At 37.5% G+C, this 14,906-nt stretch overlaps 1 protein-coding gene across 15 annotated transcripts in view; it reads right to left on the bottom strand.

The window, feature by feature from the left end:
• The window catches only part of HERC1 (HECT and RLD domain containing E3 ubiquitin protein ligase family member 1), a 214,636-nt gene that overhangs the window by 83,853 nt on the left and 115,877 nt on the right, over nt 1-14,906 (bottom strand). For 14 of the 15 annotated variants that reach the window (XM_079914124.1, XM_079914122.1, XM_079914121.1 and 11 more), the window contains 9 exons: nt 13,971-14,239; nt 12,070-12,285; nt 11,304-11,424; nt 10,831-11,068; nt 10,473-10,657; nt 8,128-8,283; nt 6,149-6,255; nt 5,499-5,609; nt 2,588-2,764 (listed from right to left, as the gene is read on the bottom strand). In XM_079914124.1, the coding sequence (XP_079770250.1) occupies nt 2,588-2,764; nt 5,499-5,609; nt 6,149-6,255; nt 8,128-8,283; nt 10,473-10,657; nt 10,831-11,068; nt 11,304-11,424; nt 12,070-12,285; nt 13,971-14,239 (1,580 nt within the window). The remainder of the gene's footprint in view (nt 1-2,587; nt 2,765-5,498; nt 5,610-6,148; nt 6,256-8,127; nt 8,284-10,472; nt 10,658-10,830; nt 11,069-11,303; nt 11,425-12,069; nt 12,286-13,970; nt 14,240-14,906) is intronic. The other variant, XM_079914126.1, reaches the window with a different exon arrangement.

Here is a 14,906-nt window from a genome sequence, read left to right as displayed (position 1 = left end):
AAAAGCAGTTGTTAGTTGCCAATTAGTTCTTATAAAATCAGATGTCTGACCCTTACAGGCTGATGATTTTCTAGCCTGAAATGCATATTTTTGAGTGGGTAAATTCGTACTCTAAGATTGAGAAGGCAAAAAGAGCTTAGGAAAGCCTTGCTCGTCACTTAGACTTAAAATGCAGCTGTCTGATCCTACAGCATTTAGGCTTTATTGCTGCCCCCAAAAGTTGCCAATTTTATAGAATCCTCAATTCACAACTTCCAACTGCCTGGACCTGCCTCTAAGTTAAAACCTCATACTGTCTGCTATGGACTGTTTCAACCCAACATGAGCTGTGTTCAACTAAAAGCAGGCACCAGCCTAATGAACAAAAACCAGACGGGGGGCTGGTGAAGATTTAGTTGGTGCAGCCATAAACTGAAAACTACATGGATTCTAGCTGTACTGTCCAGGTCTCTTATACACGCCCCTGGGAAAGGGCCTGTTCTTTTGATAGCCATCTAATTTGAGCTGCTGATTGGCTTTTTATTTCTGACATAGAAACTGATTACATTCCTAACTTTGATTCTTACCGAAAGCTGAAAGTTGGAGGAGGGCATACCCAAGGGTGCATGACCTCTATGTCCACTCTTATAACAGACTGGACTCTTGACCTCTTCTTGGGGAGGTCTCACTGCTGCTGACTTATTATGTTCAGCTTTTTGGACTAGTCGTAGTTTGCAACAACAGACTGATAGCTTGATTCAATATCTGATACACACGCCTAGTAAGACAGTTTATTAAATGAAGCTCTCCCCAGAAAAAGACTCATCTTTCCTAGGCTGCTCACTGGATAAATGATTAGGATAAAAGGCGTAGAAGGTTTTGTAAACCTATTCTGGAAAACAATTTTTTTAATTGGGATTTTGTCCTGACCAATTGCTAACCTTTCTGGTTAAGTTGTATCAATATAAAAACATTTTTGTTAAAAAAAAAAAAAAGTTTTCGTGTGGAAATGCTTTTGTCCCTCTTGTACCTAACCCTTCTGGACAAAAGGTCTAGATGGAGATAAAAAATGACTGAGAAGACCTGAAGTTATAATAAGTTAATGGGAAACACTGATTTTAGAATAACGGTGGGGGCGGGGAGGGGGAAAAAAAAAAAAAACAACCCAGGCCCTGGGAAAGTGTGGAAGACGACGGAGGGCATAAATGATCATTGTTTTTTCGGAACTGCTCCTCCTCCCGGGGTGGAAAAAAGCCATGCTGTCAAGAAAGCTGTTTTTTGTGTTTTTTTTTTTAATAGATCTTTATTGGAGTATAATTACTTCACAATACTGTGTTAGTTTCTGTTGCACAACAAAGTGAAATCAGCCACATGCATAGAGCACTTTAAATTCAAACTAACTTCTGAGCCTTATACCTGACAGGCTATAAGAAGTAGGGGGTGACCCCAGGTCATGGAATTTCCACAGAACACCTCCAGATGTCATCCAAACTCTTAAGGCAGATAAAATGTCACAGACAAACAAAACCATTTAACAAACTGTCCTTCAGAGGCAGTCCCTCTGAAACCAAGCACTCAATTAAATTACTTACACTGCAGTGGGAACAGAAGGTGGGAGGCCCCCTGATGGGAGATCACATTGGGGTCCTGTTAACCTGTTCTGCCTGACTACTGTATATCCTGATTAGGGATATCTTAACAATTATAAACTCATTTCCAGGGATACCACGTATGACCTCTGGAATTGTACTTTTTGTGTATGCACTCTATTCTGATCCCTGGACTGCCCAGAGTTGTGCTGTGCTAAATTTAAAGACAAAGTCACTTGACTTTTTAAGATAGACCTTTACAATTAATGAGATTTGTTTTAACTGGCTAAGTCTAAGACCCCTGAAGTCAGTACTGGAGGTCAGTCTCACCCTGCTGTCTGGGGTCCTACCAGATAATAATATTAATTTTATTGTAAAAACACTGTGGCCAGGAGCCAGCCAAGGAGGTAGACTGTGCAAAAAAGAACACAGCAGAGATTGCTATCCTTAGAAATGTCTGCTTGCAATGTTGGTCCTTGGCTGGCACCTGGGAACTTGTCTGGTAAATAGTTCCCTACACTGATAAAAAATCTCCCTGATATTGGTGGCTTATTGTGCTTAGACTGTATGACAATATGGTTTATGCTAAAAACCCGCTTTCTTTCTGGGAATCTAAAAAAGGCCAGGCAGAGAGTATGTGACCAGCACTCAATAAAAATGTTGGGCACTCAGTCTCTAATACGCTCTCCCAGGCAGAAACATCACACATATGTTACTGCATTTTCATTGCTGGGTGTGCACCGTGTGACCCCTCATGGAAGGGATGATTATGATTTTTCAACCTTACACTTAAAAAAATTTTTGAGGTAATTTTACAATTACAGGAGAGTTACAAAAATAATACAGGGTTTCTGTATATCCTTCACTGAGTTTCCATTTATGTTAAAATCTTACATAGTAATAGAACATTTACATAAGATGATTTTTTAAATAGTCTTTCCATACTTTTTTATAATAACCTAGGAGGAAAGTACTAAAAAAATAAAATTCTTTTAAAAACTACTTGGAATTCTACGTACCTTCCACTGATAACACCCAGAAGTTACTCCAGTTGACGCCAATCCATATCCTTTTCCTCCACTGCCATGAGTTAAAATCTGGCCATTCTCCACTATGCAACACTGAGCTTTCTCTGGGTCAAAGGATACTTCTTGTATAGGAAGATTCTCATCTTCTTCCTCCAACTCTCCCTGCTTCTACCAGAAAGGAAACTGCGTCAGTATTTTGAACTAACTCAGATTCAGTTCCTGAGATCTCCTTGGGTTGATTCCACAAATATTTATTATCCACTATGTACTAGTTACTGTGCAGACAATGGAACACAATCATACATACAGCATGGTCCCTGCCCATGAAGAGCTTACAGCTCAGTCAGGGGACAGAGAGACAAATAAATAACACCGGTATTGTAGTGAGAGAATAAAAGAAGTTACATGACAGGTATAGCAGAAACATATAAGTGTAAGTTTCTAAGCAGGCTTGAGAAGGATAAGGTAAGCATTCAAAAGAGGATGACTTCTGAGCTGAATCCTGAACGGTGAGAAGGCATTAAGCAGCCGATTAAAGTAGAGTAAGAAATTTAAGACAGTATGTACAGCATGTGCCAAGTCATGGAGGTGAAACAGAGTTCACTGATTTAAAGAATTGCAAGCAGTATGGAATATATGGAGGATGAGACTGAAAGAGAACAAGGAACTAGAAAGAGAAGAAGGAACAAAATCATGGAAGGCCTTCAATGCCATTCTAAGTTTAATCTTTACTCTAGACAATAGGGAGTGCCTACACAGAATGATTTATATAGAGGAACTACTATCAGATCTATGTTTTATAAACATTGTTTTACCAGGAGCATACAGGATGAAAGCAGAGAGAACAATCAGGAGTTTACTGCAAGAGTTCAGGTAAGAAATACTGAGAACTTAAATTCATTCATTTGCTCAATGGGTATTTAATAAGCATCTACTATGTACCAGGCACTATACCAGGTCCTATATACTCGGCAGTATACTAAACAGATAACGTCTCTGCTCTCATAGAACTTATATTTTACAAGGTGGAGATAGAAAATAAAAAAGGAAATAGCAGGTAATAAGTGCTATGCTGAAATCAAAAAAGGTGATGTGATAAAGACTGTGTGGCAACTGACTCTAGAATGAGGATCAGGAAAGTACAATGAAGAAGTGATAATTAAGTTGAGACATGAATAATAAGTTGACTTCTGAGAAACATATCTGAGGGAAGTATTCTAGGCAAAGAGAATAGCTGGCACAAAGCCCAAAGGAAGGAACAAGCTTAGTGTGTTCAAGAAACAGGAAGAAGGCAAGTTGTTCACAGTGTAGTGAGCAAAGAGGAGAGAACAAGGAGTTCTAGAATTTATCCCAAGAATGATTAAAAACCACTGGTGGGTTTTTTAAGCAGAGGACGAACATGCTCTGATTTACAATGTTAAAAGATCACACTGGCTCCTGTGTAGAGAATGGACTATAGGGAGTTAACAATGGAAGCAGAAAGACCAGTTAGGAGAATATTGCATAATCCAGGCCAGAGATGGTAGTGGCTTCGAGTAGGGTGATGGCAGAGGAATGAGGAGGTGGAAAATTCAAGTTAAGTATTAACAGAGAAGTCAACAGGACTTGGAGATTGTACAGACAAAGAAAATGTGGGTGTGTGTGATAGAAAGAGAGGAATCAAGGATGACTCTTTGGTTTTTTGGTTGAGTCACTTACTAGGAAAGATGGGAAAGCCTGGGGAAGGAACAAGATGTAACAGAACTAAGGATGCTACTAAGTATAAGAGGCCTATTACACTATTATTCAAGTCGTAAGGCAAGTAGAAGATGGGTATATGTCTGGAATTCAGGAAAAATGTCAAAAAAGGAATTAAAAATCAATGGCATATGGATCTGAATAAGGTTTTGCTGGCTATAGGAAATGGAATGGAGGTGACAGTTGAAGGAAAAAAGGGGTCTTGGGACCAAGCCTTGGGATACTCCAGCAGTCAGATTAAACAGAAGAGGAAGTATAAATAAAAGAGGATGAGAAGAAGAGGCCATTGTACTGGGACAGAAGGAAAGCCAGAAAAAGTGTGGAATCATGAAAACTGATAGAAAGATTAAGGTAGCTAGATGGATGGATTCAAGAACTATTTAGGAGGTAAAAATCAATGAGTTCTAGGGACCACATGGGTGGGGACATTAGGAGAATTCCCAGGAATTCAGGTTTGAAAAGCTAGTTGAATGTTAGTGCCACCAATAAAAATGGGATAGGAAGAAAAGGAGAAAGGTTTGAAGGAGAGACACGTGGGCTATCATTCAAGTTTGGAAGGCAGTGCATGTAGTGAAAATGGTCGTGGGTATGACTGAGACTGCTGGAAAAGCTAAAGACAGAACTCTGAGGAACAATGGAATTTGGGATGGAGGCAAGGAGAAAGTCACACCAAAGAAGAGATGCCTCCAGAGGGAATCAAGGATTGGCAGAGGGGATCTAGGAGAAAGTAGTGTTTTGAAAACAACAGAAGGCTAGAGTTTCCAGAGGTCAAGTAAGCTGTGGATAAAAAGCCATACACTGTATTACCAATAACACCTACCTCTGTCATTTAATTTCAGTGCTTTGATGGAAGATAAACAATTGGGCTGAAGAGATAATGAGAAGTAAGGAAGTGACTTAAACATACACAAGATTACTCTTCCCAGAAGCTTAGCAATGAAGGATGAGAGAATACAGGGAAGGCTTCATGGATAAAAAAGAAACTTAGAAGGGTGGGAATAAGAGATGTTTATAAACTGAGGGGAAAGAACCAGTGGAGAAGAGAACACAGTACAAAGAAGAGACTGAATAACTGATAGAACAAAGTCAAAGGAGAAAGGATCCAGAGACAGGTGACAAGATATTCACGTCTGTCTAAAAATACTTTTTTGGAAGAATCAAGTACCTGTAATTTTATTTCTTCTTCTTTTTCCTTTATCTGAATAGCATGTTTGGCCTGAGCAATGGGTGTCTCCCACATACAATCCGACAGAAGGGAAAACAGATGTTCAACAACCTATTTATTGAAGGAAAAAGAATGATAAAATTTGTAAAGGATCATTTTAACTATTTTTAGAAAAGATAAATCATGTAACTGTAATATTAAGTCACATGTGAGATTTAATTATACCAATGTCTGACAGCCACTTTGGGTGGACACAAGTTAAATATCATTTTTTAGAAAGACCATTACCCACTACAAAGTGGGTTCGACTGTCCTCATGTTGCCCCACTATATGGACCTCTGATGAGGCCATGCAGCCTCATATCTTTCTCTCTCTAGATGCCCAAACCTAGGAAGAAATTCCACAAATTTTCCTTTCTTTCTGATCTTGAAAGTATTCACTATACCACTACTCCTCACATCCCATAACTCACTTAATTTCTCTTTCTCCTTGCTTAGAGCTGAAATAATTAAAAAAGCAATCTCAGAAGTGGAAGTCGTGCTATTGAATAAATGACACATTTACAACTGAAGAGACCATGAGTTTAGATTTTCGGTGCATCATGTTGCACATGTAAAGAACATCTTCTAATAACTTTAAAAATAGAAACCTGGGCCATTTGATCATCTTCTACACCAGATTCACAAGCTGGTAGCACAGCCTCAAGGACATGAAGTGCAAGGAGCCTCGTTCTTAAGTTACCAACTAGAGGAATTCCTGGAGGGGGAAAAAGACATTTTCTTATTATAAATGTGACTTAAATTCAAAGTTTAAATAAACCTCTTGAAAAAAATCTCTGAGGCTGTTAAGTATTTAGGATGGAAAAGACTTCACTTCAGCATATTATCACAAGAATTCTGGATTCATCCCATATCCATTAATGTATATGAATATCCATGTTTGTGTTTCAGTTTTTATGTACGTAAGGGAACAGCACTATAATAACTACCTGTGCCAAGTACTGTGCTACGCATTTCATACACATTAATAACTCTGTTGATCCTCACAAATCCTACATTATATCCCTATTTTACTGATGAGGAAACTGAGGCTCAGAGAAGTTAAGTAACTTGACCAAAGCCACACAGCTCAGTAGAGACAGAAGTAGGATTGTAAATGACAGGTCTGTTAATCTCTAAAGCTCAGGCTTATCATCGCCTTCAATTGCTTCTGACTCCATCTATGCCCTGACGGACTCACAGGATTAATGGGGAGTAAGCAGTTTGTACTTTTCTAAAGTAAGCAAAGGTAGAGACAGGATACTGATGTTCTTTTTTCTATCCATTACTACAACACAACCAGTAGAAATAAATATCTGATTTTTCTTCATGCTCTAAGAACTTAATCAATATTATAGAAGGCTTACCTTATTAAAGGAGAAAAAAAAGCTATTGTAAGTTATACTAGTTAAGAAAAACTATTGGGAAAATGAGTATAAACTTACTATATATAAAGCTAAGATGTGTATTTACAGAAGAACCCTGGTTTGAACAACTGATCTGAAAACAGTAGTTACCTGTAAATGGCAGATCTTTTAAGAAAATAAGAGAAAGGTAAGGGCTCTTTTGAATAAACTGCTGTTTTATTTGCAGCACAGCTGATCAGTTTTGGAAATTCTTTAAATACTTTTAACAACAAATAAATTTCTTGCCAGAATTTGCTACCACAAAATGACTGGGATAATTCTGCTGTAAGAACACTAACATTTAGTATGACTCCATTTTACTGTATTTTTGCAGTTAACAACTGCAGCTGTTATGTTAATAATAAGTTGTCCGTATTCTTTTTTTGTTTATGCCAATCTTAAAGATACAGGATCTGAATTTTTAAAAAATTGAATACACATTAAAAAAAGTAAAAAGAAACACCAATAAACTATATTGAGAGTGTACACATATAAAACAGCATGTACCACAGAAGACTATATTATGTTTTAGCACATTTAAGAAAGACTAGGGATGATGAGAAAGTTCTGGAAATGGAGAGTAGCGATGGTTGAGCAACACCGTGAATGTACTTACTGTCACTGAATTGTACACTTAAGTGGTTAAAATGGTAAATTTTATTTTATGTATATTTATCACAATAAAAAAAAACAGATTAGGAAAGGACTGATAGTAATCTATGCAAGCAGACCAGACTTTTAGGCTAAGGACCAGGAATTAAGCTTATTATAAAGAACTCTCAGAGACAGCATACAATCAGAAGTTACAAATCAAGGCAACAGAAATCGTATCATGATAAGAAAGAACAGACAAACTCCAATCTGCATTTTGATAATCCAAGAAGTAAACTCAAAATCTGTGTCAAATTATCATATTAAACAGGATGTCCTCTGCTTATTTTTATTACTGTAATCTGAACTAGAGCCAAGTTCTCTGCATTAAATCCACGATCTTCTCCAGTGCTACCTTCTATTAGTAACTCCTCCCAATTTTTACTCCTGAGATTACTTTTCTTTCAATCAAATAAGTACTCATAAAACAAGAAAGAAAAGGCTTAAAATCAAGGTCAAGTATCCAATGTTGTTATCTGAATAAAACACACGTGATGTACAAAATACTGTAAAATAAGACAAAGGTCACATACCTGAAGAACATTTCTGAGATGCTATATTTAAAAGCACCTCTGTCCACTTTGGGGAAGCCATTTTTGACTGAATTGCTTTTGAAGATACAACTCTGCGAAGAAAAACTAGAAAATCCCCCAGATGCAGTTCGGCTGCGCGTTGTTTCCTAAGAGCAACTAAAGAGTGAACAGACAAGTTTACATTACAACCAAAAGCCAACAGGAAACAGTCTTATATCAAATAACTTACATTTAGAATGCAGTAAGCACACACCTAATTCAAAACCTAGGTTGTCAGTTAGCCTGGCTAACTGACAGGTTGTCCCTAGCCTGGCTAAGACCCACTCAAAGCCAGTACTCTACCTCTTCTTTACTTCTTTAGTCTTTGCTAATATACAAACATTTATTATATTAGTTTGAAGAATATAAAATTATTGGCCTGCCCTACGTAACTATATCTCACTCCAACCTTGTTCCTACACATTCCTTCAAAATCCAGTTCAAAGCTACCTCTTCCATGAAACTTTCTCTCTTCGTAGAGATCCCTGGGAAAATCTCTTTTAGGAGGCCTCCATCCTACCCCACTCTCACTCCCAGCAAGTATTTCTGTAACAAGACACTAAATTAATTAAATTAATTAAAGCCTGGAGACCTTAAATATAAAGCTGGTTAATACAACTTGATGATACAGTTTGTGTTTCAGTATCAGTACTACGTTTGAAATGAAGAGTATACCTTACTTTCAGTTAAGTATTTTAAAGAGTATGTGGAGTTATTAATACCTGGTCCACCTGCCTCTGAATGCCTGGCCACCGCTTACTAGAATCAGTCTCACTCCCAGCCATCCCCATAAATAGAATGGGTGCAACCTGAGGGGAATGGATTTGGACTCAGTCTGCTGTTACACCTACTGAGATTCATCACAGTTTCTTTTTTTTACTGGATATGGAAGGATCCAGTTTTCTTGGGGAGCTATAGGCTGAGAAGTAACTCTACTGGGTTCTCCCTGCCATCCATATGTGCAGTACTCAACAGAGTGGTAAGAAACTATTACCTGAACAACTCTGTATCCCCAAACTGGATCTCAGGAAAAAGGGAGGTGGCATTAAAAGCCTGTTTTTATTTTATCATACCCTGTGAGTCTGCCCATGCTCTTTGTATAAGCTACATACTTGCTATATAAAGAAGAAGTAACTTGCCAGAGGTTCAGCCTCTGAAACCAAAAGCTAGCCCTAAATCAGACTCATACATCCTCCTAGATTCTGCCCTAAGAGATTTAGCTATTTCTTCTGAGCTTATTGTATTACACTGTAATTATCTGTTTAAACATCTACCTTCCTCATCTCCCTAGAAGGTCCTTGAGGGCAGAGATAATGTTTTGTCATTTTTGTATCCCCAGCATATTCCTTTATCCACCCACCTATCTATACAGTATTAATATTATTTAAATACTACTTTATTTATTTAAATATTATTTATTATAATATTCCAATATTAACATTAACATTTACTGAGCTCTTACTATGTGCTAGACACTGCTCTAAGTCCTTTACAGAGCTTATTATGGTAATAAGACACTGAATAACTGAGCAGTTTTAGACCTTTCTTCACTTAATATATAACAGACATGTATAGTAGTTCTTCTGTTCAGGGTTTACGTTCTACTGAAATACAATGTTCACTATAGTTTTTTTTTTTTTTTTTTTTTTGGCTGCGCCATGCAGCTTGCAAGATCTTAGTTTCCCAACCAGGGCTTGAACCCGCACCCTCAGCAGCAAAAGCACAGAGTCCTACCCACTGGACCACGAGGGAATTCCCACAATGTTCACTATAGTTTTTAAAAGCTGTAAGGAGATGACCATATTACAGCAAGCAAAAATTATTACGACTAAGTATAATGAAGAAGTTTTTAGTGACTAGAGAACAGAACAGCCTAGCAAGAAGTTCAGCTTCCCTAATTCTAACCCAATTCCCATATATTAAAAAACCCTTGGTCCTGGGGGAACACTTAAAACAAGAATGCAACCCAAGAGATGGGCTTTCATGATCAAATGCTACAAGAACATAATCTGGGGAAATCAGTCACCTAGAACCTCTAAGTTCTAGAGCCACAACAGCCAAGGAGAGGCTGAACTTAGACACTGAGTGGTACAGTTGCTTCATCAGGGTTAACCAACTCTAAGGAGAGGAAGTTCAGTCAGAGGTACCTCTAAACCATACATATTTGGAGAAAAAAGGGGTTTCTAAATGAATAAAAATCTTCTCATGCCTCACAACAGAAAGAACTCTACATTCTAATGATATTCACACAATGTGGATTCAATAAATGCTTGTAAATAATGACAGAGAAAAAAGATTTATGATACCTCTGAAGTCTCTCTTCTCAGTTTCTCCACTGGAGTCAATTTTCTTCTCTTCTTCATCCTCTTCTCCTTCTCCAAAAGAGGCCATAAGTAGTACACCAGCCTGGGACAACAAATTCTTCAACTGACTACAGAGTAGATCCAACAAAGATTGAACTACCTTGGGGCTCAGTTTATCAGCATAGGTCCTGGAAAAACATATACGTGAAATAACATGAAATAACAGGAAAAAAATAAATGGTAATTACACAGAAGGGCAAACGTGCTTAAACACATACAGGAGATTACGGTGAAATGCAAATCACTAAAATGTGAAAGACCAGGCCCCACACAGTTCTACCAAGACATCTACAATGCTCACCCTGTAGTGATGGCTAGAATCTGGAGCAATCTTGTACTAGCCACTTTTAAAGCTGTGCTTAGCTGGGAAACACCCGTTTTTGGCAACAACTGAAGAGGCTGTCCTAGCATGGTGTCTGTGCCACATAACTGTGACAATACATTTAGCAGACCAGTGGAAATCGCCAAAGAAACATCTACTGGTTGATAGTGGACACTCAGAGCGAAAACTGTAACCAAAAGGAGACGCTGCTGGGCTTCTAAAAAGAAGAAAGAAAGAAAGGCAGTTGAGAATCTTCTTTGAAGTTAACAAAGCATTTACTAAAATAAATCATATTCTAAATATAAATAGTAGTATGGAACACTATTACACTTTCAAGTATTTATTCTTTACCTGTAAGCTGACCTAATGTTAAACACAGAACATTAGCCACCTAGCATAACCTCAGGCCAAAATGTTACCTGCACCTTATATTTGCATGTGCAGTTACTCACCAATGTGATGCTTGTTGGCTTGCAGGGCTCTCTCCAGAGTAGCAGACAATTGTTGATAAATCTTATGCACAGCCATCTGGATTTCAATCTGAATATTTCTCTTAGCTGCTCTGATCCCATCCTAAATTACACACAAAGATTTACCTTTTCCATTAACAACAACAACACTTCCTACCCAAATGAAAGTAAAAGCATTTTATTCCTAGCCCATGCTAGAGCCCTATGGTGGTTTTTAATTATTTAGTATATTACAGTATATAAAAGTTTTATAACCAATTTATTTTTCAATGCTTGAAAATTCTTGATTCTATATAATCTCTCTCCTTTCCCACAAAGCATTTTTCCTCTCTAAACATGCAAGACATAAAGACAACACTTCAAAAAAAACAGTTCAAGCAATCAGAGAAACTTGGTAAAATGATCACGTCTAAAATGTAAATTCTTGAAACCCATCCTCCCAAACACTAATCCTTATCCCAACTTAGATCTACCTCTATGCAATTTGGCTAAGGGTTAATAAAACTGAGCCAGCAAAGAATCTAAAAGTACAATAGTACCATGGCTTACCTAATGGCTTATCTAACCCCAGCTATACTCAGGAAACTAAACCAATGAGGTATCTTTAAGTCACTTAGATCTTTATATTTTTAAACCTCAATTCTAAACACCAAAAAGTTTAGCATTATTAAACTGGTGTTGTAAAAATACAGTTAAAATCTGAATATACTAAAAGGTGTCATCCTCCCATGACAGTTCTGTCATCTACCTGATAGTGATGCAATCGGCCACTCTCTCCTTTGGCTCCTGCGTGTCCAACAGTGCCTAAACCGAAACACCCTGCTAGAAACTGCAGCCTCACAGATGTGAGCAGAGTGGATGACTGGAAACCTGAGCTTGATCTGCTTCCTGTCAGAGAGATGTTACCTTTTTCTTCCATTCCAGACAATAGTACAAGGATCTGATGAAGTGCCTCTAAACGAAGCTTGAGAAAAAATAAACATATTTTAGAATTCTTCACTGAACTGAGACACAAATAACTCTGTACGTCACAGACAATATATTTCTTAGCACACAGAAAATTCTGATATTTCTTAGGAATCTATTCTATTAAGATAAACATTTCTTTTACTATTATGACTTTAAAAATTAAAATATCTCTAAGATCTCTATAAGCATACTTCAGTATAAAAGAGGCTACACAGTACAAGGGGAAAAGTAGTAAATTTGGATGTAGGAGATCTAGTTTCAAGGCCAGAGTATTCCAACGACTATGTAGCCTTGGTAAACTCAATTTCCTGAGTCTCAGTTTCTTCATGTATAAAATGAGGCTAATAGTACTTTAATCTACTCACAGAGCTGTTGGGATGCTCATGAGGAGATATACATGATTTCAAAAGCATCAAGTAGTATGGATAATGCTTCCTTTACTTATAACATTATATGGAATGAATACTCTTTAGTTCAAGAAGTAGAAGTATTTCCAAAAGGTTTCTCTGTGGTTCTCTTCAACTTCTGGCTCTACCTTCCCTAGGAGGACACATATCCACCACAGCAGTCCGTTGGCCTACCCTCCTTTTTCTTAAAACAAATAAACTTTTTATTTCGAAATAATTTTATATCTATAGAAGAATTGTAAAGATGGTACAGATAGTTCCTGTATACCTTTCCCCAAGCTTCTCCTAATGTTAGTATCTTACAAAACTATGGTACATTTATGAAAACAAATTAACATTGGTACAACACTACTGACTAAACCACAGAATTTATTTGGATTTCACCAGAGTTCCCATAATGTCCCTTTTATGTTCCAGGATCCAAATCAGTATATCACGTTGCATTTAGTTGTCTTGTCTCCTTTAGTCTGTGACAGTTTCTGTCTTTGTTTTTCATGACCTTGACATCTATGAAGGGCTGTTTGTGTATTTTATAGAATGTCCCTCAATTTGGGTTTGCCTGATGTTTTCTCATGTTTGGCCTACAGGTATGGATTTAGGGATGAATACTACAAAGTCCCCCTCTCATCACATTATTATCAGAGTACATGATATCACCAGAACTTACTATTGGTGATATTAATCTTGATCACTTGGTTAAGGTGATGTCTGCCGGGTTTCTGCAATGTAAAATTACTGTATTCTTTTCCCCTTTTCATACTCTGTTAGCTCTAAGTCACTAAGTCCAGCTTACTCTCAAGAGGAGGAAAATTAAGCTCCACCTCCTGGAGGGAAGAGTATCAAAGAATTTGAGGACATGTTAAAACCACAATCATTAATAAATATTTTGAGGGGGATATTTGGAGGCAATGCTCACTAATTTTAGCATTTATCATTATTAGCATGGTGTTCTAATCTAGCCCTTTTTAAACAGAGACAAATGGGTCAAAAATGGGGACTCTAGGAGCAGACCTGTATAGTCACCAACCAATCTCACTCTAGTTTCTAGGAGACAAGGAAAGACTTAGTGATTAGAGTATCTTGTGCACTACTGTTCACTTCAAACAAACTATCAGGCTGCTTTGGTTAAGATAGCAACATCAAAAAGCTCAAGTGAAGGAAAAGGGGAGGCAAGGAATAGAAGAAAAGGAAAAGTTTTTCCTACAATTATACCTTCAGTGGTTCAGTTTAAGTTTCCACAGTCCCTCACAAGGAGTAAATATCAAAGACTTACTTCTGCCCTTAACTGTTGCTGTTCCATTGCAATGATGGAGGCTTGGGGACTTGTAGACATACTTTCCTCTGGCTCTTTAAAACCTGGGGCATTCCCCACATCTCCACTCACAAAGCTTACAACATTTTCAATCAAAGTGTGAACTCCCAAAGACTTGGTAAGATCAAAATCAGACTCAAAGGAGTTAGAGGAGTTGCACAACCAGTCTCTGTTATGTTTCAGGCGCGCCCAAGAGTCGCTCAGGGTTTCCAATTGACTATGCATAGGACCTACATACAAACAGAACAAAAACGCATCAGTGATGACCAAGATGAGCATACATTCTGAAACTAGATGAGGGCTGAGTGTTGCTATCATACCAACTGGTGAGAAATGGATACTAGTGTTTGAATACATGCATGCATTAAGTGAATCTGAGCAAAATGCTTTGGTAAAAAACAACAAACAAACAAAAACTACAGCAATGTAAGAAAACAAAGGGAAAGCCCTGTTTAATGTACCAGTGTCTCTGTAAGCGCTTTAGTAACACGTTGCCACAAGAAAAAGAAAGGCAGAAGCTGCTCTCAAAATGCTTAGCTTAAAATGCTCTGCAGTATTAAACCAGACCATCATTTATGACCAAAATGGAACTCGGCACTTAGGACACTGCTGGTAAGACCTACTAGTAATAGGACTTCATCTGATTTAACATTATCATTGCAAAGATTGAGTCAAGACTGTGCAAAATGTGTACATATCTGCAATGAAATATTACCAAAAAATGAATATAGAAGGGCAAGTAAACTTACACAAAAAAGGAGACATAAATATCACCCTTGGTTTCATTAATATAAGGAACATTTTCACTGTGTGATATGCACATTTATTTCAGGTTGTGAAACTCCTATATAAAGGAAGCAAAGTTTCACAGACAAGAATATATAAGATTTACTATAA

This window comes from Stenella coeruleoalba (assembly GCF_951394435.1).
Source record: "Stenella coeruleoalba genome assembly, chromosome: 2".
Lineage (NCBI taxonomy): Eukaryota > Metazoa > Chordata > Mammalia > Artiodactyla > Delphinidae > Stenella > Stenella coeruleoalba.
Note: the sequence above shows the minus strand (reverse complement) of the source record. Positions and strands in the feature narration are given on the sequence as shown.